This window comes from Oryctolagus cuniculus, chromosome 13 (genome assembly GCF_051225735.1).
Source record: "Oryctolagus cuniculus isolate XC-2025 breed Fujian yellow rabbit chromosome 13, ASM5122573v1, whole genome shotgun sequence".
Lineage (NCBI taxonomy): Eukaryota > Metazoa > Chordata > Mammalia > Lagomorpha > Leporidae > Oryctolagus > Oryctolagus cuniculus.
This window is the reverse complement of record NC_142879.1, coordinates 101655265-101681396: the sequence shown is the minus strand read 5'-3', so window position 1 is coordinate 101681396 and position 26132 is coordinate 101655265. Positions and strand designations below refer to the sequence as shown.

At 48.0% G+C, this 26132-nt stretch overlaps 1 protein-coding gene across 1 annotated transcript in view; it reads left to right on the top strand.

The window, feature by feature from the left end:
- LOC149122812 (outer dynein arm-docking complex subunit 2-like) overlaps positions 1 to 26132 on the top strand; it is a 166078-nt gene that overhangs the window by 10503 nt on the left and 129443 nt on the right. The window contains 3 exon segments of the mRNA XM_089311277.1: positions 1999 to 2284; positions 4238 to 4339; positions 10546 to 10693. Of these exon segments, the coding sequence (XP_089167403.1) occupies positions 1999 to 2284; positions 4238 to 4339; positions 10546 to 10693 (536 nt within the window).

The window sequence follows — 26132 nt, the reverse complement described above, 5'->3', positions numbered from 1 at the left end:
TCCTTTACATGTGTTGAACGCTCGTTTTGTGGCTGAGGTCAAGGTCTGCTTTGGAAACTGTTGCCGTGTGCACTTCGGAAGAGTGCATTCTGGTGGGGGTGTGCGGCACATCTTAGGAGTGCCCTCAGGTCGAGCCGGCTGGTCCTATCCTTGCTGCTGCATTGCATTGGCAGTCTGCTCATGTTGTTGATTCATGAGAGGAGTTTTGAAGTCTCCTACTTGCGGACTTGTCTGCTTTTTCTTCTAGTTGTTTCTGCTTCATGTGTTCTGAAGTTCTGGTGTTGGGTGAACATACATATAGAATTCAGTCATTATGCACGCTTCTCTTTATCTCTGATATTATTTGCTTTTGAGGCTGTTTTGCTTGACTTTAATCTAGCCACTCCCATTTTCTTTTTATTATTGTTTGCATGAACACGTTTTTCCTCCAGCTCTTTATTTATTTTAAATATTTATTTATTATCTCATTTACTTAGTTTATCTGAAAAGCAGAGGGATGGAGAGAGAGAGCAAGAGTGAGAGAGATCCTCCATCTGCCGGCTCTCTCCCCAGAAGCCCACAACAGCCAGGGGTAGGCCGGGAGGAAGGCAGGAGTCAGGAGCTCCATCCTGGTCTTCCATGTGGGTGGCAGGGACCTGAGTACTTGAGTCACCACCTGCTGCCTGCCCGGGGACAATGGAGCTGAGATTCAAATCCGGGTCCTTTGGTATTGGATTTGGGCACCCCAAGTAGTGTCTTAACCCCTGTGCCAAACCTGAGCCTTCTATTTTTTTAAAAAATTTATTTACTTATTTGAAAATCAGAGTTACACAGAGAGAGAAGGAGAGGCAGAGAGAGAGTTATTTTATTCACTGGTTTACTCCCCAATTGGCAACAGCTGGAGCTGTGCTGATCCTAAGCCAGAAACCAGGAGCTTCTTCCGGGTCTTCCACGAGGGTGCAGGGGCCCAAGGACTTGGGCCATCTTCTACTGCTTTCCCAGGCCATAGCAGAGAGCTGGATCAGAAGTGGAGCAGCCAGGACTAGAACCAGCACCCATATGGGATGCCGGCATTGCAGGCGGCGGCTTTACCCGCTAAGCCACAGCGCCAGCTCCCGAGCCTTCTATTTTAGCACATATTTATCTTTGTGTGTAGTTTCTCTTGACTTGAAGTGGTTGTCTTTTTGTCATCCAGCTAGATGATTGTCTTGTCTTTTAATTCAAGTGTTTCCATTGTTTTCACTTGATGTAACTGATATAGTTTAAATTAAATTTACTTTCTTGCTAATTCTTTTCTATTTATCTCATGTGTTCTGTGTTTGTTTTTCCTCTCTTTCTGCACTTTTTGAAATCATTGACTTTTAAAAGTTACTATATTTTCATTACATTCCTCATTTATCACGTACGCTTATTTTCTTCATGGTTTCTTTGTTGCTCCCTGAGGACTTAGAGTGTGTATCTCTACCCTTCAGTAATATTTTTCACTTCACAAGTAGCTATAACCCCCTCAAAATGCTGCCATTTTTGGTTTAGATACTCATGTTATGTTTTAGAAGAATTGAAAGAATACAAAACATCTTTTATATTTATTTTTATAATTCCTACAGCTTTTTGTTTCTTGGTATGGGTCCATGCTTCTGTCTGGCATGCTATTCCTGATGATGGACGAAGTACCTTTCACATTCCTTCTGGGGCTGTGGCCAGTGAATTTTCTGTTTGTTTATTTGTGGAAGTCTTTATCTTTCCTTTCCTATTGAAATATATATATATTTCAGAAAAGTAGATACAAAGTAGGTATAAAGATATATAAAGTATATATATCTCAGTAAAGAATTTTGACAGGCTTTTACCTTTGTTCTTTTCAGTTCTTTTTTTTTTTAAAAAAAAAAACTATATTATTTATTTATTTGAGAGGTAGAGTTACAGAGAGAGAGAGAGAGAGAGAGGTCTTTCATCCGCTGGTTCACTCCCCAGATGGCTGCAGCAGCCGGAGCTGGGCATTGGGAACATCCTTTCAAGCATTCATCACGGGTGTTCAGCTCCAGCAAACCCCAGATAACTCAAGTGATACCGCTGCCAAGAGTGTTCTTAATCTTGTCTTTGCAAAGGAGGTTAAATTCGTTGATGAACAGCGAAAGGAAAAAGTTCAAAAGGTTCAGCTTGATGAGGCGCCTAAGAAGGGAGATGCTGCCGCCGACCCAGAGCAGAGCACGCTGAAGAAGAGCCAGACTAATTTTGGGAAGGATCAGATGACCAAGAGGTTACAGCCAACCTTAAACTGGAAGGCCACCGTCGATGTCAGAGTGTATGTTGACGACTGCTTGATGGGTTTTCCAACACATCTTTAGTAACCAGATATGGGCCTAAGTTTCCATAGACCTTCATTTCGTAGAAGAGACATATAGAGTCGATACTTGGACATCCCAGCTTTGCACAAATTGATTCTCTTCTGCTGCCTTCTATATGCCCAGCAGAAAGAATTTTTTTTTTACATTTTAGTTAGTGCATTTACCTGAAGGGCAGAGAGAGAGAGAGAGGGAGAGAGAGAGAGAGAGATCCCATTCACTGGTTCACTCCCAAATACCAGGAATGCTGGGTCTGTGTGGAGCTGGGCCAGACCAAAGCCAGGGCCACAACTCCTCGAGCCATCACTGCTACCCACAAGGCACACATCAGCAGGAAGCTGAAATGGGGAGCAGAGCTGGGACTTGAACTCAGGCACTGCGGAATAGGACGCGGATGTGCCAAGAGGCGTCCTAACCACTACACCAGACGCCTGACCCCAAAGCAGACAGATTCGGAGCACTGTGCAGGGAAGGGAAGAACAGAGTTCACTTTGGAGTACTTGGTGAGTGAGGATAAATAACATGCGAAGAAGAGGATGAAACACGTGGAGAAACAGCACAGGCAATGTAAGCTCCGCACGGGACTTCATGCAGTAGGTGCTGGAAGAACTTGGCGTGCTCAAAATTACATGCAGTTAATCAGAGAAGCTTCCATAGCGATGACGCTTCCCGCATGAGCGTAACTTTAACACAGGGTACTTTACAAAGCTTGTGGGCAACGGAATTAAAAGATAAATTCATGTTGATGCCAAAAAGCTTTTTTTTTTTTTTTTAAATATGTTATCCATTTGAAAGGCAGAGATACAGAGAAAGGTAGAGACAGAGAGAGAGGTCTTTCATCTGCAGGTTCACTCCCCAGTTGGCCACAACGGCTATAGCTGCACTGATCCAAAATCAGAAGCCAGGAGTTTCTTCTGGGTCTCTCACAAGGGTGCAGGGGCCCGATGACTTGGGCTATCCTCACTGCTTTCGCAAAGCCATTAGCAGGGAGTTGGGTTGGAAGTGGAGCAGCCAGGGCTTGAACTGGCACCTGTATGGGATGCCGGTGCTGCAGGTCAGGGCCTTAACCCACTGCTACAGCACCATCCCCAATGCCAAAAACATGTGCCATCCGTGTTTAGAAAGGATCCTGAAAATGTTCACGGAGAGTGCGAATTATGAAAAAAATTGCGGATGGGCATCAGGATTGCTTTATGTGAAAATAAACTTGGCCTTGAATTCCATTTTCCATGAACTTTTAGAATTGTCTCCATACAGTAAAAATGCTAGCATCTCAAAAGCGTTAATGAAGGCTCATGGATAGTGAGCACTGGTTTGCAGATGTAGGAAATAAAACTGCCTTCCCCCGGGACCCTTCGTAAACAGCCGACAAAGCCAAGGTTATGGTCCGTGCTCACTACACGCTGTGGAACCCAAGGCCCCCGGAGCACGCTGTCACCTGTGGCAAACCGCTCACGAGTTCCAGCCTCTGTTCCGTGTCACAGGATTGGGTGAAGACCTGGCTCGCAGCAGGGTGCACAGGGCCCTAGGCATTCTGAGAAGCACAGGGTTCTGGATGGGAGCCCCTAGAGAGCTGTCGGGAAGGAGTCTTCCGAAGAGGGGGACCCTCACACTCGTGGGAGTGCCATCCACGGTGGAGGGGGGGACCTCTGACAGAGCGACTCTGAGGGTGCATGCGCAGCTCCCAGGACAGAGGGAAGTTAGGAAGCACGTGGGAGTGCCTGGGGAGCCCAAGGGACGCGGCCAGCTGCCAGGTGGGGCTGGAACTTGTCATTGTTGGTGTCGGGAAAACACAGTGGGGCACAGGAGGGTGAGGGTATCTGTGTACATTCCCATCTTCTATTTCTATTATTTACCCGCATAAAGTAATACAGCAAATCTGTATACATTTATTTATTTATTTATTATTTTAGCCACAAACTCCCAGTAAAAGACACCCAAGTGGACAAACATGGAGAAAGACTTGACAAGGCACGGCCGTCTATCACCCTGGAAGAGCACCGCTGCCCCGGTGTGTGTCCCTCGGCGGGACAGCTTCCCTGCGGCCACCCCACACAGCCCTCTGCCTGTGACGTTAGGGTCCTGAGATCAGCACTGACACTCCTAGGGCTGGTGGTAGGTAGGAGAGTATTGGACTCCTTTGTATGTGCCAGAGAGGCTTGTGATGCGCCAGTAGGGATTCTTGCAGTGTAGGGATTTACTGGCTCAGTGTCGGGACCTCTCCCCTGTGTGCGTGGCCGGCCCTGCAGTTACATCATCTGTCGCACCTCCCTGTGCTCGGGCACTGCTGACTGCCAGTTCTGGTGTGATTTGTGGTCTTTCTCAATCAACCAGTGATCGGTAGGAGGCCGGCTAGCAAACCTCTTACCTGATGTCCAGTTTGGCCACAGAGGTGTCGTATCTGGTGGAGAAAGGTCAGCCCCTTTCATTAGAGAGTGTCAGGATGGGGGTGGGAAGAAATGGCAGAAATCCCATATTTTAAAGGTTCTATATGCAAGGGAAAAAAACTTGAAGCTACTCTATGACCTTTATGCTACTTTTCCTTTTATGACTCGCTATACTAAAGCACTGAATTTGTTTAACAATTTTTCAGCTACTTATTTTGAAACAGTTATGGGTTCACAGGAAGTTGTGATGATAGCACAGAGAGGTCTCAGACTCTGCACCTCCCTCCCCCCACCCCCAGCAGTTACATCCTGTTGTCAAACAGAGAGCCTGGGCTGGCCCCGCGGCTCAATAGGCTAATCCTCTGCCTGCGGCGCCGGCACCCTGGGTTCTAGTCCCGGTCGGGGTGCCGGATTCTGTCCCGGTTGCCCCTCTTCCAGGCCAGCTCTCTGCTGTGGCCCGGGAGTGCAGTGGAGGATGGCCCAAGTGCTTGGGCCCTGCACCCCATGGGAGACCAGGAGAAGCACCTGGCTTCTGCCATCGGATCAGCACAGTGCGCTGGCCACAGAGCGCCAGCCGCGGCAGCCATTGGAGGGTGAACCAAGGGCAAAGGAAGACCTTTCTCTCTGTCTCTCTCACTCACTGTCCACTCTGCCTGTCAAAACACACACACACACACACACACACACACACACACAGAGCCTGACGTTGGCACAGGGTGCGTGTCTTGGTCACGTGAGGCCAGCCTCCTTAGAGCTGCGCCCTCCCTACGCTGAGCTCCCTCGTGCCGCCGCCTCGCAGTCGCACCCACTGCTCTGCCCCCGCCGCCTTGAGCACTCCTGATCCTGGCCTTTGTTCATCCCTGCCCTTCCCTGGAGCCCCATCCAGGTTATCAGCTGGATCCGTGGTTTCTCCGCATGGCTGTGAAGCAGTCCGTGGCATACATGTGTAGCATGCGTCACCGACGGGGACAGGTCGGTTGTTTGTGGTTTGGGGCAGTTACAAGTCAAGGTCAGTGAACAGGCGTGTGCAGGATTTTGTATGAGTGTGTGTTTCTCTAGGATAAATGCCCATTGCCAGCACTCCATGGCTGCTGTCTGTAGAGCCAGCCTTTTCCAGGCAGCTGTATCCTGAATTCCCACCAGCGGTGGGTAAGAGACACGGTCTCTGCTCATCCCCGCCAGCACTTGGTGCTGGCCCTGGGTTTGGCTGAGCTCTTCTGCAGGCTGTGGAGTGGTGTCCCATTGTGGTCTTAGCACCTGGTAGTGATGTTGAGCACCTTGTCCTGCGGCCATTGGGGCTGCACTAATGGGCACTGGGGTGAACATGAGTCTCGGTGTGGCTTATTGTCGTTGTGCATTGGTTTTTTTTTGTTTTTTGTTTTTTGTTTTTTGTTTTTTGTTTTTGTTTGTTTGTTTTTTTTTTTTTTTTTGACAGGCAGAGTGGACAGTGAGAGAGAGAGAGACAGAGAGAAAGGTCTTCCTTTGCCGTTGGTTCACCCTCCAATGGCCGCCACGGCCGGCGCGCTGCAGCCTGCACACCACGCTGATCTGAAGCCAGGAGCCAGGAGCCAGGTGCTTTTCCTGGTCTCCCATGGGGTGCAGGGCCCAAGCACTTGGGCCATCCTCCACTGTACTCCCTGGCCACAGCAGAGAGCTGGCCTGGAAGAGGGGCAACCGGGACAGAATCCGGCGCCCCGACCGGGACTAGAACCCGGTGTGCCGGCGCCGCAAGGCGGAGGATTAGCCTAGTGAGCCGCGGTGCCGGCATTATTGGTTTTTTTTTCATGGATTGTGTGGGATTGGGTAGTTCTGGGTCAGGTGGAATTCTCCAGTGAAGCCATAGAGGCCAGAAGATTTCTGTTTAACCTGTAAAATCATGGATTAAATGACATTTATAGTTACAGAGCCTAAACTTACTCGTTTCATATTGGGAAAATTGTGTGCTGGTTTGTACTTTGAAAGGGATCACTTCATTTGATCCATGTTGCCAACTTTATGTACGTACAGTCTTGCTAGAAGTTTTCCATTTTATTGATCTTTTCAATAGAAGCAGCTTTTTGTTCTCCTGATGTATCGGATTGCTCTTCTGTTTCCAATTCTAGTTTCCCTTAGGTTCTTTGAGTGCCTGCGAAGAATGTCCTTTGTGCTGTTGGGTGGGTGCTCTGTCCACGGGGACTGAATCGCGCTGTTTGATAGCGCTGTTGCTTTCTCCTGCGTCCGTCCTTACTTTCTGTTTATTCTGTCAGTTGTTCCAGTCTTTCACTATAATTGCAGATTTTCCCCTGGCTCCTTTTCGCTGTTTTGCTCCATGCATTTTGTAGCTTTGTTATTTGGTGTGTGTATAGTTAGGGTTGCTATATCTTCCTTTTATCATTATGTAATGCCCCTGGTAACTTTTGTCCCTAAAGTCTACCTAATCTGATATTAGTACCAGAAATTCTGCTTTTTTGATTATTTTTGTATGATACATCTTTTTTCCTTTTTAATTTCAGACTGCCCATAGCATTATATTTGGATTGAGTTTCCTGTAGAAAATTTGCAATTGGCTCTTATTTTTTAATCCACTAAGCCAAACTCTGACCTGACATATTTAGATGATTTACCTTTTTTTTTTTTATTATTTGACAGATAGAGTTAGACAGTGAGAGAGAGACAGAGAGAAAGGTCTTCCTTCCATTGGTTCACCCCCTGATTGGCTGCTACGGCCGGAACTACGCTGATCCGAAGCCAGGAGCCAGGTGCTTCTCCTGGTCTCCCATGTGGGTGCAGGGCCCAAGCACTTGGGCTGTCCTCCACTGCCCTCCCGGGCCATAGCAGAGAGCTGGCCTGGAAGAGGAGCAACCGGGACTAGAACCTGGAGGATTAACCAAGTGAGCCACAGCGCCAGCCCCTTGTTTTTTTATTTTTATTTTTTTTTGAGATTTATTTAATTTATTTGAAAGTCAGAGTTACGTAGAAGAGAGAAAGAAAGGCAGAGAGAGAGAGAGAGAGAGAGAGAGGTCTTCGATCCTTTGGTTGACTCTCCAAATGACTGCAACGGCCGGAGCTGAGCTGATCTGAAGCCAGGAGCCAGGAGCCTCCTCCGGGTCTCCCACAGGGTTGCAGGGGCCCAAGCACTTGGACCATCTTCCACTGCTTTCCCAGGCCGTAGCAGGGAGGTGGCTTGGAAGTGAAGCAGCCGGGACTCGAACCGGTGCCCGTAGGGGATGCCAGCACTGCAGGCCAGGGCTTTACCCGCTACACCACAGCGCCGGCCCGTAGATGATTCACCTTTAATGTCATTATCGATGCGTTAGTACCTATGTCTGCCATTGCTTGGAAGCAGCAGGCATTTCTTTGGTGTGCTCTTTGCTCCCTTTGAAGTCTCTCCTTGTTGGCTTCTCGGGGACCTTGTTGGCTTCTTGGGGACCCACTCTAGGACAGATGGGGCTAACAGAAAACCCTCAGGTCCCCAGACTCTGCTTCCTCTCAGAGACATAGGATGTTTCTTGTATTTATAAATCCCAGGGTTTTAAACTGTATTTGATACTGAGCGGGAGGAATGGGGAAAAGCATAATTATGTCTTCTTTCCTAAATGAGTGTTTCGACCTAGTCAGACTTCAGTTAGGTGGAGAACTTCAGGATAAAGTTGTAATGTGCCCAAGCAACACCTGTTGCTCCTTGGTAAAAATGACAGCTTCTCTGTGTCCAGACTTGCCTCAGTGAACATGAAGAGGAGGTATGAGGGGGTCTTCGGGAAGTTCAGAGGGCGGCTGAGCGCCTCTTAGCCGTGGTCACGTGGCCTGCACGAGTCCTGTCTCTGCCTGGACTCCTGTCCCTGTACCACTCTGCAGGGTCTCCGTCTGAACAGCCCTTCTACTTTGCTCTTCCTTCTTGTTTTTCAGATTAATTAATTTATTTGAGAGGCAGAGTTACTAGAGAGAGGGAGAGACAGAGAGAAAGGTCTTCCATCCACTGTATTTCCCAAATGGCCACAATAGCGAGAGCTGGGCCGATCCCAAGCCAGAAGCCAGGAGTTTCTTCCAGCTCTCCCATGTGGGTGCAGGGGCCCAAGGATTTGGGCCATCTTCTACTGCTTTTGCAGGCCAAAGCAGAGAGCTGGATCGGAAGTGGAGCAGCTGGGATTCAAACCGATGCCCATATGGGATGTAGGCACCACCAGCAGTGGCTTAACCTACTATGCCACAGCACTGGCCCCTTGCTCTTCCTTCTAAGCCTTCTTCTCAGATCCCTTCATATTACAAGGAAATGAATTTCCTGACATCTTTGAGCTGTATACCAAGAGCCTCTACCCTCTCCTTCCCTGCATTTTATTAAAACCGCACAAAGGCAGCAGCCCTGCTTGGACTGTCCTTTGCCCCAGGCCCTCCCTAATCACGGGGCGGGGGGGTCTTCATCAACCAAAACTCCAAGAGGAAGGCTAGACTCAACCTTGGCCTGCCAGCTCCTTGGTTCCAGTGCCACTCACCATTGCCTCCTGTCCGTCAACCCACTCCTCTGGCCATTTCCTGAACGTTAGCACTAGGAGTGCTGTCCTTCCAGACTCTCCCCCTCACCTGAGTTAGTTTGTTTGTGTACTCATTTGCTCATTCATGCATGTTTCACTAAGTATTTCGTGAGTGCCATCTGCGTAACAGGTGCCGGAGCGATAGAAAACAGGGTGGCTGGAGTTCTTGCCCCCAGGGTGCTTTCTACACAACCTACAAGGAAAAACCGGAATGAGACATTTCCCATTAAGACGGAAGCTGTAGAGAAGTAGACAAGGTGCTAAGTTAGAAAATAATGGGAAACCAGGCAGTGTGTTCCCTGCAGAGTGGCTGGGATGGGATAGACCTACACAACTGTGCTTGCTGACGGCAGCCACATGTTAATGTTAGAATTAACTAGAAGGTGTGGAAATTTACTTGCTGTGCCCTGGGATCAGGGATACTGGGAAGTAATATCCAGATAACTGTCCAGGTTCACCATGTCTTCACGCGAGTGATGAGTAATCAGCTCATCAACAAGGAGACATCCTTGCGCATTTGGTGACATAGCAGCTGGAGCTGTGCTTCTGGGGCTGGGAGGTGGAGACGAGCCAGGGTAGCGAGAGTGCACCAGGGGCCTCTGCAGGCACGCCGGGCGTGTGGTGGAGCGTGGCTGCACTCGTCTGCAGGGATTGGCCCAGGGTTCCTGTGATAAAGCTGCCTCTGTGGCAAACACTAGAATGTGCCGTCCCTCATGAAACCCTGTGTGCCGATGTCCCCAGGAGCTGCTGGGTGACAGCTTGGTCCCCAGCCTGCCCGTTCAGGCCGCTGCTGCTCTTTGACGTCTTGTGCCTCTGCAGGTACTTAGCGTTCTCTTTCACATTAGGCATGTGTAGCACCGCCCAGTTAAACTTTCTGTGACCAGAAGACGTGGCCAGTATCTGAGCTGACCACTATGGTAGCTGCTAGCCATAAGGTACCAGTGAGCATTTAAAATGTGGCTAGTGTGATTGGAAGGTTGAATTTTTAATTTTGGTCAATTTTACCTAATTTGATGCATGTGAGTAAAGCTATGGAGAGCCACAGAGACCGATTGCTGTCATCGGTGCAGCCCAGCACTGGCAATGCCGTCCCCTTGTTTGTGCCTCGCTGTTCTCACCCTCATCGTTACCACAGTGAGAGCAATGGCACTGAACACCTGCTGTTGAGGCCGCTCCTCGTGTCAGTCTTAGCAGCCATTTCTAGGACTCAGAAGGTGTTGATACCTTATCTGTTGCTTTTAGGCACATTGCCAAAATATTATCCCTGTAACCGTGTTGCTCCTGTCGCTCATGGGTTTCCATTCGTTGTTTCTTGATTGTTCGTAGTAGGAGCATTGGTAAGAGTGAGGAGATTTTTAGTGAGGGCTCCTCAGAGAGCAAGGAGGGAGAAGAACCAGCTGATCCCCGTCAGGAAGCAAATGTGGATTCACCGACTGAATATTGGCAAATTCAGAAGCTGGTGAAATATTTAAAGGTAAGACCTTTTATACTATGTTTGCAATGTTCATTTTAAATTGTCTCCCAAAAATGTATGTTCTGCTCCCAAGGTTATTGTGTTTCTCTCAAATTAAGGGTGAGAAACATCCCTTAAATTAGCCTAACAGGAGGTCTTACTACCATGAGGGGTCAGGATTAGTCTTCAGGGAGCAGTCAGGCTGCCTGGTACCAGCCCTCTCTCCTGGCTTGAGCATGACAGACCAGTGCATGGGTGCATTTTATGATCAGTAGTGTGGCATGGGGAAGAGCATGGATTTTTGAAGCTGGATTTAGGTTCAGGTTTGGTTTTTTTTTTTTTTTAATATTTATTTATTTGAAAGTCATGGGGCTGGCACGGTGGCGCCGTACGTTAATCCTCCGCCTGTGGCGCTGACATCCCATATGGGCGCCGGGTTCTAGTCCCAGTTGCTCCTCTTCCAGTCCTGCTCTCCGCTGTGGCCTGGGAAGGCAGTAGAAGATGGCCCAAGTGCTTGGGCCCCTGCACCCGCATGGGAGACCAGGAAGAATCTCCTGTCTCCTGGCTTCAGATCTGCATAGCTCCAGCCATAGCGGCCATTTGGGGAGTGAACCAACGGAAGGAAGACCTTTCTCTCTGTCTCTCTCTCTCACTGTCTGTAACTCTACCTGTCAAACAAATAAATAAAAATATTTTTTAAAAAAAGTCAGAGTTACAGAGATAGAGGGAGAGACAGAGAAAGAGAAAGGGGGGGGGTGTCTTCTGTCTTCTGGTTCACTCCCCAAATGGCCACAATGGCCATCGTCGGGCCAGACAACTTTATTTATTTATTTATTTTTTAAAGATTATTTATTTGAGAGACAAAGCTACAGATAGAGAGATGGAGAGACAGGGAGAGAGGTCCTCCATCCTCTGGCTTATTCCTCAAATGGCCGAAAGGGCCAGAGCTGAACCGATCTGAAGCTGGAAGACAGGAGCTCCCTCCGGGTCTCCTATGCGGGTGCAGGGACCCAGACACTTGGGCCGTCTTCCTCTGCTTTCCCAGGCCACCAGCAGGGAGCTGGATCAGAAGTGGAGCAGCTGGGTCTACACGCAATGTCCATATGGGACGTCTGAGCTGCAGGTGGAGGCCATAGTGCCGGTCCCACAAATAAATCTTTACAAAAATAAAAATATTTTCAGATTTAAAAAAAAAAAAACATATGGGGCCCGGCGCTGCGGCTCACTAGGCTAATCCTCCGCCTTGCGGCGCTGGCACACCGGGTTCTAGTCCCAGTCGGGGCACCGGATTCTGTCCCGGTTGCCCCTCTTCCAGGCCAGCTCTCTGCTGTGGCCCGGGAGTGCAGTGGAGGATGGCCCAAGTGCTTGGGCCTGCACCCCATGGGAGACCAGGAGAAGCACCTGGCTCCTGCCATCAGATCAGCGCGGTGCACTGGCCGTGGCGGCCATTGGAGGGTGAACCAACGGCAAAGGAAGGCCTTTCTCTCTCTCTCTCTCACTGTCCACTCTGCCTGTCGAAAAAAAAAAAAAAAACATATGGACCGGCGCCGCGGCTCAATAGGCTAATCCTCCGCCTGTGGTGCCGGCACACCGGGTTCTAGTCCCAGTCGGGGTGCCGGATTCTGTCCCGGTTGCCCCTCTTCCAGGCCAGCTCTCTGCTGTGGCCAGGGAGTGCAGTGGAGGATGGCCCAGGTGCTTGGGCCCTGCACCCCATGGGAGACCAGGAGAAGCACCTGGCTCCTGGCTTTGGATCAGCATGGTGCACCGGCCGCAGTGCACCGGCAGCAGCGGTCATTGGAGGGTGAACCAATGGTAAAGGAAGACCTTTCTCTCTGTCTCTCTCTCACTGTCCACTCTGCCTGTCAAAAAATAAAAACAACAAAAACAAATGCTTATAAGAAGCAAATGCTAATGCTCAACTTGGAGATCTTTGAGAAGCCTCTTAATGATTTGACCAGCATCAAAGTAAAATGAAGAAATAGTTCTTTTTTTCTTTTTTTTTTTTAGTCTGGGACTGTTTGCCATAAAACCAACATCAATAGGATTTGGTAGAGCAATTAATGCTTTGTGTTTTAAAGTTTTATTTTAAGAATGGTATCCTGGAAATATAAGTATTTTCATATCATCGTCCGACTTTTAGAATGGTTTTTATTTATTTGGCGTTGGTTTTGTGATAATGCTCCCCTGGCTTGTTGCTTTCTGTTACCAGCCGACTATAGCAGGTGGGGACCATTTTTACATTTATCTCAGCGTAATTTGTGTCACACACACACTGGCTTACAGTGATAATAAGCTCTGTGCACTTACATGCGTTTACTGTGTAAGTTTTGTTTCTGTTTTTTTTTTTTTTTAAACAGATTACCTTTAACAATCTTAGCAGAACTCTGCCACACACACACTCACTGCTTGTTATGGAAATGACCATTGTTGTGATGGTGGCTTATTCTTAGTGCAAAACATGTAAATAAACTATTTATTTGGAGATGCTACTGGCTAACTTGCACTTGCAGGAACTTCTTGAAAATTCCCAAGAATTCCAGTTTCTGATTCCTGAATCGTGAAGATGAACATCTGCAGGGAATTTGGGAGCAGTAGCACAAGAGTGCAGCCGGATGTGGCTGTACACGTCTGCACAGGTGTTCCTGTGCACAGAGACTGGGTGGGTAGTGGCCTACCCAGCACTCCTGGTAGCCAGGGCCCAGCCTCCGGGCATCTGGGACAACTGGGCTCGCATGCCTTTGCCCCTTTACTGAGCCACAGAGCTACCCACAATTGCCTCTCCTCGCCTCTTAAAGAGCTCTGGGGAAAAACACTGGCAGCAGACGACTGCCACCCGCGGCGCTCTCAGGTGGGCAGCCCGAACTGGGCAGGGCCGTTGGCTCTGGGACACGGCTTTTGCAAAGAATTGCAGGCGCCAAGGAGCCCTGGTTTATTGTCTTCATTTCACTTCGTGAAAGGAACTAGAGAAGTGACAGGAGCAGGAACCCCCAAGATGGGCCAAGGGGGCAGAGGCTCTGAGCCCCGGAGAGCCATCTTGGATGTCGCAGGGGTTGGAATCGTGCCGCTGGTGAGCTCGTGGCCTTGGCCGGGTTGACTGACCTCTGACGGCTTCAGTTTCCTCATTGTGACGATGGAAAAAAAACAGACGTTCTCCCGTGCTGGGATTCCGATGAGTCTGAAATGAAACAGAACACACAGAAAACACTCAGCTCAGCACATTCAGTAACAGTTGGCGTTGATAATTACTGCTGTTGCCTGATGATTGTTATAGAAAACGTGTGGTGGAAAGTCAGGCTCATCCGCTCGAGCAGGTGGCCCTCGCTCTTCACTCCGAAGTTTTCTAGCAACCAGTCAAAGGAGGGAAATACAGTGAGTTAATGCAGCGAGGGAAAGACTTACCGTCCTAAAATAAAAACACACCGTTTGCCAATGAGGATAACTGATCCTGGTGCTAAGAGCAGAAGGAATTTTCTCCCTTAGGATCTAACGGGGCAGGCACGGAGTGAGGTAGTGAACATTCTTGTCCATACCCTCCCAGTGAACATGGCAAGAGCGATCCTAACAGCCTAATGATTGAGTAACGATCTCGAGTTTTCCAGCCATTTAGGATAAGCCTGTGCAGCATCAGGCCAAAAAGGGATGCCCTATTTCTGTCCCAGAACAGCTAAGGAAAACATTTATTGATGAAGTGCTACTCAAGCTTGCACAAGTTATTCATCAGTAAATCATGTGCAAATGTGATACTTTTGGCCAGACAGTAAATTGCTTGGAATTCTTATAGTTCCCACAGGTAAATATTCTTAACATAGCCAATAAAAGAAAAAATATATCTACAAATGATTTCAAGGTTTTTGACACAGATAAATGTTTTATATGGAGACACAAAAGGATATTAAAAGTCTGTGAAACGCAAAATTGAATGTCTCTAGGTGATCTCAAAATAAATATACCTGACATTTTAATTTATAAAATTATGGCTTAGATGTAGACTTCAGCTAGCACAGAAATGTCAATGTTGACCCGACTTTCTACTTAGCATTTTCCAAGTAGAGCAATGTCTGTGATTGCTGAAAAAAAATTTTGATGAGCTCATTAATACCCAAACAGGTCAGTGAACTATAGCTTATTATTTATCCAGAGCTATGAGCTCAGAACTTGGCCCCTACATAAAGGGAGTTTGCATTTAATTATTTGGCTTTGACATATGTTCATTTCGGTTTGTAAGTTTTATATATATATGTATATATATATATGGTCTTTTCATCTGGATTTTTAGAACACAATTCAGTTCTTCAATGAATGACTACATTGCATTTTCACTCATCAATCTTCCAGCCTCTCTTTGCCCCCATGGCTGATAAGCCCTCCTGTTCTGCCCCTTGCTAGTGGGATGCTAGTGGAGAGGTTATTTGTTTGTGTCACTTGCCAGGTGTCTTCCTGACCAACACACGTGGTGGGGAGCAGAGAGGACCGGGCGGCTCACTGCCGCTTCCTCTTGGGCGCTCGCTCCTGCCCTGAGCCGCCGTTGCTGCCCCTGCTGCTGCATCTCGGCTCACTTCACCCGGAAGTCACTGTTCCCACAGCTAGGGCTGCTTTCGAAGTGCGCAGGGAAAGCGGTTTGCTTTCGATCACTCCGGCGAAGGGAGGAGATGGTTTGTTCTGGTCTGTGCTCTACACCAATCCCATGAGTTGTTCTAAAGCTAACAGTGAGGTTCGGCTCATGTCTAAAGAAGGCACGTTGGAGAAGCTCTTTGAGAAATAGGACAGTTGTTTTGGGAAATAACGGATTTAATAGTCGTTGGATATTATGCACATTGACACTCGTGGGTGCTGCAGTAGAGAGAGGTAAAGTGTTGAAAGTGTCAGCGCTGGCTAGATCTGTGTTTCATACATGTCAGAGGAAGCATCCCGACCCAGGAAGACAGCGCAGAGAGCCTGTTGAAATCCAATTCCACGTGCATTGAGTGTGTAATTGAATGCTGTGTGATCAGTAAATCCAGGGGAGAAGTGGAGGATCTGATTGGTGAGCTTTTACGTAGTTTGGAAGGATCTGGGAGGCTGGATCTGGGATCATTTGCTAGGCTGTCACCTGAGGATACAATGTCTGCACCGTCTGGCCTCGGCTCTAGGCTCTTGGCTCAGCTCACAAGAGGCAGACCACCTGCGAAGGGCACAGGTCTGTTCCGAGAGCTTGCCACAGGCATGGAGCCATGCAGGGAAGTCCCGCAGGGCCGTTTCTCAGCCTGCCCCTCCTCCCTGTGAGTTTCTGCACCTGGGGTTTTCATCAGAGTCCACCCGGGAGAATGGGGACGATGAGCGCACTGACAGGCAGGTGAGGCCGGCAGCAGGTGGTCGCAGAATGACTCCGATAGGGGGCAGGTGTTTGGCCCAGCAGTTAAGCTGCCCCTCGGAACACCTGCATCGCTTATCAAAATGCCTGGGTTTCTGTTCTGGCTCCTCTGCTTCTGATCCAGCTTCCTGCTGATGTGCACCCTGGAGGCAGTGGATGATGGCTCAAGAGCCTGAGTTCACCAGATGGGAGATTTTCAAACAAAGTAAAAACAAAAGATGTAAAAAAAATTTTTTTAAAGAATAAATCTGGGAAGGGACAAGAGGCCACTGCCAAGGGAGCTGCACTGAGAGAGAGAGAGAGAGAAATCATCTCACGTTTGTCCTGTCCCCTCAACCCACAGTGGGTCGATGGGGGTAGCCTGGTTTGTGTACTCTGTGCGACCAAAGCCACGTGCCTGTCACTTTCCACGTGAGCCAGGGAGCTTGACAGTTCTTTTCCTCTGTCCACAAGTTGAGAATTTCCCAGGCCATGAAAATGGCAGATGCCTGGTGGTGCCTGTGGCTTAGCGGTGGCCGGTGCTGCACCCCAGAATGATGTCTGAAAGACACTGTGGTCAGCAGTGCCACCAGGCTGCAGGCGTCCACAGAGACACCCAGGGTGGGCACGTGTGGGATTTCCTCTCTGCGAGGGGTTCCTTGGCAACGCCATTTTTTCAGCTGGAAAGCTTTGCTAGAGACTTTTTTTTTTGGGAGGTGGGGAAGGGTGCTCGGTGTTTTAATGGTCATCCATGATCTGATTCTCTCTCTCTCTCTCTCTCTCTCTCGCGCGCGCGCGCGCACACACACACACACACACACACCCTTAATGGGTTAAAGAGTTCTAAGTGGAAATTAGAGGTTATGTGATTTTTTCACTGCAGGAATTTGATGTTCTTTGTGACCAATTACAGTTAATTAAATTCCTTTCCCCTTACTCGGGTTTTGGGTATGGGGTGGCAGGTAGTGTGATCCTTGTTTCGCTGGTGGAAAAGCTGAGAAATATTTCGCTCCAGGCCACACAGAAGGTGGCTGCGGGCCGGGACCGCGTCCAGCCTTCTATCTTTATAGCCTGTTGCCTGGTTGTTCTGTCCCGCCGTTAAGAAATGCAGGACCCAGGAGGCCTGCAGTGCTCACACTGTCCGCTTCTGTCTTCTGGATTTCTCCATCGAGTCGGAGCCTGAGCGGGGAGCGCTTCTCAGAAGGGAACTCCGCACCCCTTTTTGGAGGGCTGTGTTTTGTGGGGTTTCTACCTAAGGAGATGGAGAAGAGTTAGTGTAGAGTTAATTCTTGTTAAAAGAAACCTTTTGAAAATGAGAAACGGGCTTAGGCACTCAAATCGACTCCGGTAGTTAGGAAAATTAGTCCCACTTTCCCGAGAAACACTCTGTGAGTTAAGACATATGTTGCTGCACTGAAGTGAGTTAATTTGGAAAAAAAAAGTTTTAATGGCAAAGTAAAGAGGAGAAATTTGGTGCCGTTTTAAAAAAGTTACTTGTTCAAATCATAAGGTACTAAAAGCCCATTATCTTTTTTTTAGAGATTTATTTATTTTATTTTAAAGTGTTTCACAGAGAGAGGAGAGGCAGAGAGAGAGAGAGGTCTTCCATCCACTGGTTCACTCCCCAATTGGCCACAACGGCCGGAGCTGTGCCAATCCGAAGCCAGGAGCCAGGAGCTTCTCTCGGCTCTCCCATGTGGGTGCAGGGGCCCAAGGCCTCGGGCCATCTTCCACTGCTTTCCCAGGCCGTAGCAGAGAGCTGGATCGGAAGAGGAGCAGCCGGGCCTCGAACTGGCGCCCATATGGGATGCTAGCACTGCAGGCAGCGGCTTTACCTGCTACGCCAGAGCACCGGCCCCCAAATTCCATTACCTAACAGTTTCTACTCTGTAGACTCTGCATGTACGGTTTCATAAATACTGCTGGGTGAGAGGGGACGCGTTTTAAGCCCTTGGGTTACTCGACACATGTGTTACTTGTATGTTGAGATTGCCCAGGGAAGAGGAATTCATCTCCATTTATTTTTGTCACGAAGGAGAAGGAGGAAACAAGAGGGAAGTTCCTTATCTCCAGGGTGGAGTCTGCACTCCACAATTAAAGGAGAACTCCCCTGACCTCTTGGCGATCACAGATCAGTGTGGAGAGACAGAGCGAGGCTCATCAGGTGTCGGTGATGAGCAGTGCCGTCCCCACCAGCCCCACTGCTCAGAAGTGACAGGGCGTCCCTTCACGTTTCATTCTGGCCCAGCTGGGGCAGAATTAGACGGGACATGTGCTGATCTAGTTATTACCAATATTGTGATTGGCAAGAAACTTGATGTCTGAGCAGTTTTCTGTAATGAGCTGAGAGTATAATAGGTTTAGGTTTTCAGGGGGAATGTGTTGCTTGATGTACGGGGGTACTTCCACAAGTCCATGGGAAAATGGAACTAAAAAAAAGAAAAATACACATTTTCCCATGAGCTTTTTGAACACACAGCAACATTTATTTATTTATTTTTTGGTTCTTCACATTGAATTGTGCTTTTCCCCCTGAAATTTGAGAAAGCTAAATAGTTTGGAGACTATTCATCTTCCGTGTGTCTGTAAGGCTGGGGTCATCATTACTGTCCTCCTTTTCCCGCCCTGCCCTCTAGGAGGGTGTGGCCATCTCCACGTGCCTGCTGCTGGGTCTGGACAGGTGTAGCCCTTCTGCATCCCTGCTCCTGTCTGGGCTGAAGTTCTTACGATACAGTGCACACAATACACTGATGCACACTTGGGTAAAAATGCAAGCCACCCAGGAGAAGAAAACAGAATACCCCCTTGTTTGCATACAGAAATGAAATGATACTTCTGCTCATGCTGTATTTTGCTTTTTTATATTTAGTATTCCACCTTGGTGATCTCTCTTGTCTGCCTCAGGCCTTGTAATTACGAGATAGTATTTAATTATGTCATTACATCACTAGTTTTTTAAAAAAAGATTTGTTTATGTATTTATTTGAAAGATAGAATGAGCGAGAGAGAGGGGAGAGAGAGAGAGAGATTTACTTCCATCTGCTGGTTTACTCCCCAGATGGTTGCAAAAGGCAGGTCTGAGTCAGGCCAAAGCCAGGAGCCAGGACTTCCATCTGGGTCTCCCACAAGGACAGCAGGGGCCCGGGCACTTGGGCCACCTGCTGCTGCTTTCCCAGGTGCATCACCAGGGAGCTGGATCGGAAGCTTATATGTGTCACTGTCATCGCAGGCAGCAGCTTAATCTGCTGTGCCACAACGCCAGCCCCAGCAGCAGCAGCTAATGTTTTCATGTGCTCTTTGGATGTGTACACTCCCCGTAGGAGGCATTTGAAGGGGGAGCACGTGGGTTCGAGGCAGAGCTGTGTACGTTTCAGTTTGTGATAGCCCTAGTGGGGAGCTGTTGGACGAGTGATTTCTAGAACTCTGCTGTGCAGCACTGTGCCCGCAGAGAGAACTAGGTACTGTGTGTGAGACAGGTTTAAGGAGGGAGATCTCATGTTAAGTGTTCATAGTGCAAAGGTGAGGGGGCACAGGAAACTTTCGTGGGTGATGGATCTCTGTGTTCCCTTGGGGTGTGGGTGGTTTTGCAAGTTTCTGCGTATGTCCAGACTCATCAAATTGTGTATATTTAATGTGTGCAGTTTGTTGCATATCAATTATACTTCCACAAAACTTTTTTTAAACAGAAAGAATATGTATGTGCACCCTAAAATTTGAGAGACCTTACGTGAAAAATTTTAAGTATAGTAAGGAATAATGAAGAATAATAAACCAAGGGCGACTCCTTATAGAAAGCAAACATTAATTGTACTCAACCAGTGATATACCAGTGTTTTTCTGCACTGGGCACAGGGCAGAATCAGCCAAGGCTGTTAAAAATGAGAGCAAACAGACAGAGGACCTGGTGCCCGGGTAGCATTTGTGGAAGTTTTGATTGAATTGATCTGGGATACATTCTAAGCCTTTGTGGACTCTCAAATCTTCCCAGAGTATTAAAATTGTTCACCTAGAGGTAAAATCCGTTGTTGTGAATTCTTAATAATTAAAATTAAAAATAAATGTTCTGGCCAGTTCTGCTGGGGGGAATGCATCTAGCTTGCATTTGCATATCCCTGATTACTAACTCCTGAGGTTGTCTCATATGTCAGGTAGCCACTGTATTGCATTCCTTGCCAGGTTTTTTTTTTTGTGATTATTTGCTTTTTCGTTCTTGATGATGCAGACCAACCCTGTGGCTAATACACTAATTACAGATATAGTCTCATTTTTAATGTGTTTTTTAGCCTACTCTTTTGTACTTTTTGTCATTCTATCAACTGTTTTCTTCATGGCTTAGGAGCTGGATGGTTTTTCTGTAGCCCTTCCAGGAGGACACAAATATTTTCTGTCTCCTTCTGACGGTTTTATAGCTTTTTCAAGAAATGCTCAGATCCCTAATACATCTTGAACTCAGTCTATGTGGAGGGCAAGGCAGGCATGGGGCTGTCCTTTCTCCCTCTGGGCTAGGTGGCGAGTGTGTCAACACTGGCCATGGGTTCATCCTCCCTTCCCTGCTGGGGTCTGAGTGCTGCTTTTACCATGTTCCGCACGTTCTCACCCGTGAGAGAGTTTGTTTCTGGATCTTTCTCTGTTGCATTGATGTATTTTAGAATGTTCCCATGCCAGGTCCATACTGGTGTAGTCACTGTTAGTTCATGTTTGGTAGACCAGACAGTTTTTTTAAAAAAAATTCTAAATTTTTGCAAATCTTTCATTCTAGATAATCCTTAGAACTAAAGCATCCTGTTGGGATTTTGGTTATTTTATATAAATTTTTATATTACTTTTGGATTGATTGCAATTTTTTTTTAAAAAAAAAGATTGATTTATTTATTTGAAACTCAGAGGGAGAGAGAGGGAGAAACAGAATGAGAGAGATCATCCACCCCTAGTTCACTCCCCAGATGGCTGCAACAGAAGCCAGGAGCTTCTTCCAGGTCTCCCACATGGGTGCAGGGGCCCAAGCACTTGGGCCATCTTCCACTGCTTTTCCCAGGCCGTTAGCAGGGAGTTGGATCAGAAGTGGAGCACCCAGGACATGAACCGGCATCCTTATGGGATGCTGGCATTGCTGGCAGAAGCTTTACCCACTACACCACAACTCTGGTCCCCACTGTGATTTTAATGATGTTGAGTTATCTTGTTCAGGAATGTGGTGCGACCATTCATTTATTTGGTCTTTCATGTGCTTCAGTAAAACTGAATAGCCCTTTTTTGTATATATATCTAAAACACATCTTATGGGATGTAGTCATAGTTGTTTTGGTTACTACTATTTTGCTGACACTGACATGAATACAAAATTGAAGTGTTTGACTTGTTATTTCTATATTTAAGTACTGCCCTCGTATCTGGCCACTTTATCAGACTATCTTGATTAATTGTCATAATTGTCTGGCTTGTACTCCCGAATCTTTTTAGGACCACTTGTATTACCATAAAATTTTTCTTTACTTCAGTGACTAGCAGAGTCTGGTAAACCAGCGATTTTTATGAATGTCCCGTGGCTACTTAAAAAGAAGGGGTATGGAATCCTTACATTGTTCCTTACCCATTCCTGGTTTTAAAAAAAAATTATTTACCAGCTTTTCATAGGACACCTTTAGTCTCATTTCCTTAAGGGAACACACATACACACACACACACACACACACACAAACGCACGTGCAAATGTTGAGATAGGTTTATGGAAGATGGAACCTAAAGATAAATTTACTTGGGAGCAGAAAAAGTTTGAAACCTTACAGAGGTTTTTTATGGTAGACATTTCCATGAACTTTTCAAAGGCACCCGCTGTGTCTGCTTTCCATCCCACAAACAATCCCCCCCCCCTTTTCCCGGGGGTTCTGTGGAGTCGTGGGTCTTCGAGCACCGAGTCATCATCGGAACAAAACGGATTTGCAAACCCACAGCAGCCCAGCGACCGGTTTTACTACCTTGACTCGCAGGCCCGGGTTTCACTCCCTGTGCACACCTTCTCCTGGACCGCTCACAGCCAGCCTCCGTGCTGGGCGCCAGGCCCTCTGTCATCATTAGCAGGCAGTCACTGGCAGGCGCTCCCTCTGCTTACTCCGAGTGGCGTGCTTGGAGGCAGAACTGCTGAGCGTGTGCAAAGCCAGCTGGACGGCTGTGGGGTGGTTACGTTGCTTCCCGGGGGACAGGAGAGGCCTCGCGGTCCTGCTCCTGCATGGGCTGCGGTGCCTCTGGCACTCAGTTCGAATGATGGCCCCACACGTGTGTTCCCCACCAGAGTCGCATCCACCAGCTGCCAGTCTTTCCTTTTCTAAGTCCCTTGATGCCATCGAGTGAGGTCACCCCTGCCTCCTACTCCCGAGCTAGGCTCTTGCCTCTGGATCTTGCATTCCTGGACACCGGGAACGGTCTCCACGCGTCCATGCTTGCCCGCCGCAGCCAAGGGGACCTGTGCAGCCAAGAGTGGCCTTTGTAAAATGTCAGCAGCTCATGGGAGCCGTCCAAGAAATTAAGATTTAAAACTCTCAGCCTTGCCTCTGGGCCTGGCAGCCGCTGCCGCCCACCCAGTCCACTCCTGCAGCCCCTCTGCCACTGTAGTTCTGGCTACGTGGCCTTTGAGGGCTTAGCCATACCCCATGCACGGTTTGCTGCGACTAACTCTTCTCTCCTCCCAGATCGCACCCTTATTTCCTGTCTAGATCTCACTCAGACCCTCTTTCCCCAGAGATGATGTCCCAGGCTCCCTTCAAGCCCCCTCTTGAGTGCCTCCCAGTAGCCCCAGGCCCCTCTCTCCCGTAGCACCTCAGACGTAAAGTCAGTTATTTTGAGTGGCCTTGGCGAAAGTTGAAAGCTGTCTCCTCCCTGTGCCGTAAACTCCCCAGAGGCACGGAGCACAGCTGCTTCCGTCCCGCCTTGTCTGAGTCCACCTGCAGTGGCCGTTCTGGAGGGCAGTGGGGTCACAGAGCCAGCACCGGTGTCTCTGCCCTTCTGCAGAGCTCCACAGGTAGAAATTCCTTCTTCCTGTAGGTCTTAGCAACCTCCACAGATGGCTTTTTTTCTTCTTCCTTTCCTTAAATGGAGAACTTTCACCTCTTCACGTAAAGGAAACACTTCGCAGCCTCTCTTCGGCAGACGACACCTGCCCATCCCCATCGGCACTGGCTGTTAGACTTTGGGGCCGTTAGTGAGTTTAATAAAGGTTGTTAGAACACAGGGCTTGTGATCCCATGACAGCCCATCTGATAACAGAGGCAGATATTCAGAAAGAGAAACCGCATGTATGTAATTTTTATTATGGTATAATATTCTACTATAATGTTATTATAAGATAATTTCATAATATTAAAATGCTATTCTACCATGCCATTATAAAGTTATATTATTTATTTTATTATTGTTATTAAGTTCCCTGTGCCAATTTGGAAATTAAGCATTGTAGGTATGTATGTAGTAGAAAAAAAAATCACAGTGTGTATATAGGGCTTGGGACTGTCTGTGGTTTTAGGCACCCACTGGGGGTCTTGGAATGGGTCCCCTGTGGGTAAAGGGGGGACTGTTGGATGGCTCTTGTACCTATCTAGTACCTGTCGCAGTGCTTGGCAAATAACATGGAGATTCAGGCAGTGCGTGGAGACGTGCAATGAAAAGATAGGGCGTCTCCTCCCCCCCTTTCCGACGCTCCCTCGCTGTATGCCTGCGGCGTGTTTGCTGAGCAGAGAGCAGCGTGGTCCCTGCTGTGTACTCGATGACATTGTGCGTCTCAAGTTAGCAAGCTTTATGTCTTTACCCGCAGGGAGGGAGGGGCTCCGTGTGCCAGACAGGGTCAGACTGCCTTATTCCAAAGATTTGTCTTAAGGGTAATAAAAGAATTTGTTTAGCAAAATGTCCTCAATTCATCTCATCTTTCAAAAAAAAAAAAAAAAAAAACACGTAAGAAGCGAGTGAGAGAGAAAGCAGCACTGGGTCAGCCTCTGCATGTGTGAATGCTGATGGTGTGATGGTGACTGAGCTCACATCTCCCGGCCCTGGGAAGGAACCAGAGCCGGGCCTGCAGGGGCTGGAAGACAGCTCACAGAAGAATTGCATTCATTTCAGAAGCGGGAAAGCTCTGCGGAATCTAGTAAAAGAATATTTCACTCTATCTTCTCCACCTCTGAAAACCTCGCAAATGCAAGTGGGTGATCAAATGTGCAAATAAGTATTGGCAACTAATGACGTTCTCAGGGGACGTTTAATTGAAAAAGGAGCGAGTCTGGGTCGCGTGGCCTCCGTCGGATGTTTGCGGCGTCTGGACGAAGTAGCGTGAACGTTTGAAAGTCCTTTGACATAGCTGGTATTTAAAGAATAGCAATTGGCTAGCGTTTGTGGCACTGTATGTGGACTATTTTGGCTCCCGTCCTCCGGTATCCATTCTGAAAGATTTATAATCCTTTTGGGAGTGTGGTCAGTGACAAGAGTAGAACTAAATCCTGAAATGTGGAAAAACTAACTTTCCCTAATATAAAACCGTCCTGAAAAAAAAAAAAAAGAAAAATCCCTCAAGCCTGTGAATATGTTTCCAGATTTTCAGAAAAAGCTGGTGATGTACAGAAAGTTTTCTTCTATGAGGGTCTAACGGATAATGACAGAAGTGAATTGTCAGACCCATGACCTCAAAGTTGACCTGGAGCATATAATTCAAAGACAAACTCTTACCTGTTGGGCGTCTGCTGCAAATTAAGCAGCATTCAAAAGCAAAAAGTGTCATTGATTATAGTGTACATAGTGAAATGAAGCTCACAAGATAGAAACGTTCTAGAAGAGAAGAATGGAGATGATTTGAATAGGAAGCAAAGATCAGGCCAAATCTGCAAGCAGAGAAAATATTCCCCTGCAAGAAGAGCAGGGAGAAGTTTCCTGACCCTGCACACCTGCAGACTCCAGGCAGCTGTGTTCCTGGGGTAACAGGGCTGGAGGGGAGGCCCCGGGCAGGCAGGCATGAGGCAGGACCACTCCTCCTCCAGCGGCCTACGGCTTCTATTGCTTTCCTGCGCTTCCCCGTGAAGCTCTTGGTTTGAGGTCTCAGATCGCTAAAGAAGGAGCCCATCTTCCTGGCTCCTTTTAACCATTTAAGTTGAGAACAGAGTGACTCAATAGGCTAATCCTCCGCCTAGCGGTGCCAGCACACCAGGTTCTAGTCCCGGTCGGGGCACCGGATTCTGTCCCAGTTGCCCCTCTTCCAGGCCAGCTCTCTGCTGTGGCCCGGGAGTGCGGTGGAGGATGGCCCAAGTCCTTGGGCCCTGCACCATCATGGGAGACCAGGAGAAGCACCTGGCTCCTGCCTTCAGATCAGTGCGGTGCGCCGGCTGTGGCGGCCATTGGAGGGTGAACCAACGGCAAAAGGAAGACCTTTCTCTCTGTCTCTCTCTCTCTCTTTCACTGTCCACTCTGCCTGTAAAAAAAAAAAAAAAAAAAAAAAAAAAAAAAAAAGCTGCCTTTGGCTTTTCTAAAACAGAAATGCAAAGTGCTGGCGTGTGGGAGCCTCCTGTCCCCAAAGAAAGGAGTTTATGTAATAAAGACAAAGGATTTGTTGCATTTCAAAACCAACTGGTGACATTTCTCTTGATAGCAAGGGAGAAGGAGCTGCTGGAAGCTGTCAGAAGGGGACTTGAGTATTTTAAATGCCAGTGAAGGCTGTTGCTACTCTAAATGTAACCTCGAATAATGAGGACGGGGCTGAGAGTGGCCCTCAGACAGATGGGAAGTGGACACTCACCAGCATCACCACAGGACGTTCAGAGCACTGCCAGGAATGGAGGAGGACTTCCTTAAAAGGGGGAGGAGGGGAGGCTGAGCTCTCCACCTCTCCGTCTTCACTTCCGGATGCGTTCCCTGTAGCAGTCCTGTTTTAGCTTCTGGTTTTCAAAGCAGTAGAGTGCGCGCAATTCACAAGAGGGCTCAGGCTCGTGTGTGTGTGTGTGTGTGTGTGTGTGTGTGTATGACAGGAGGAAGGGAAGGTTTGGCAGCTTGTGTGAAATTTTCCCCCTTTCCTGTGTTAAGGCTGTTACATACTACCTGATTTATATGTAGCAAATGCCCATATATTTAAAATTTTGTATTTCTATACAAGCAAACTATGAA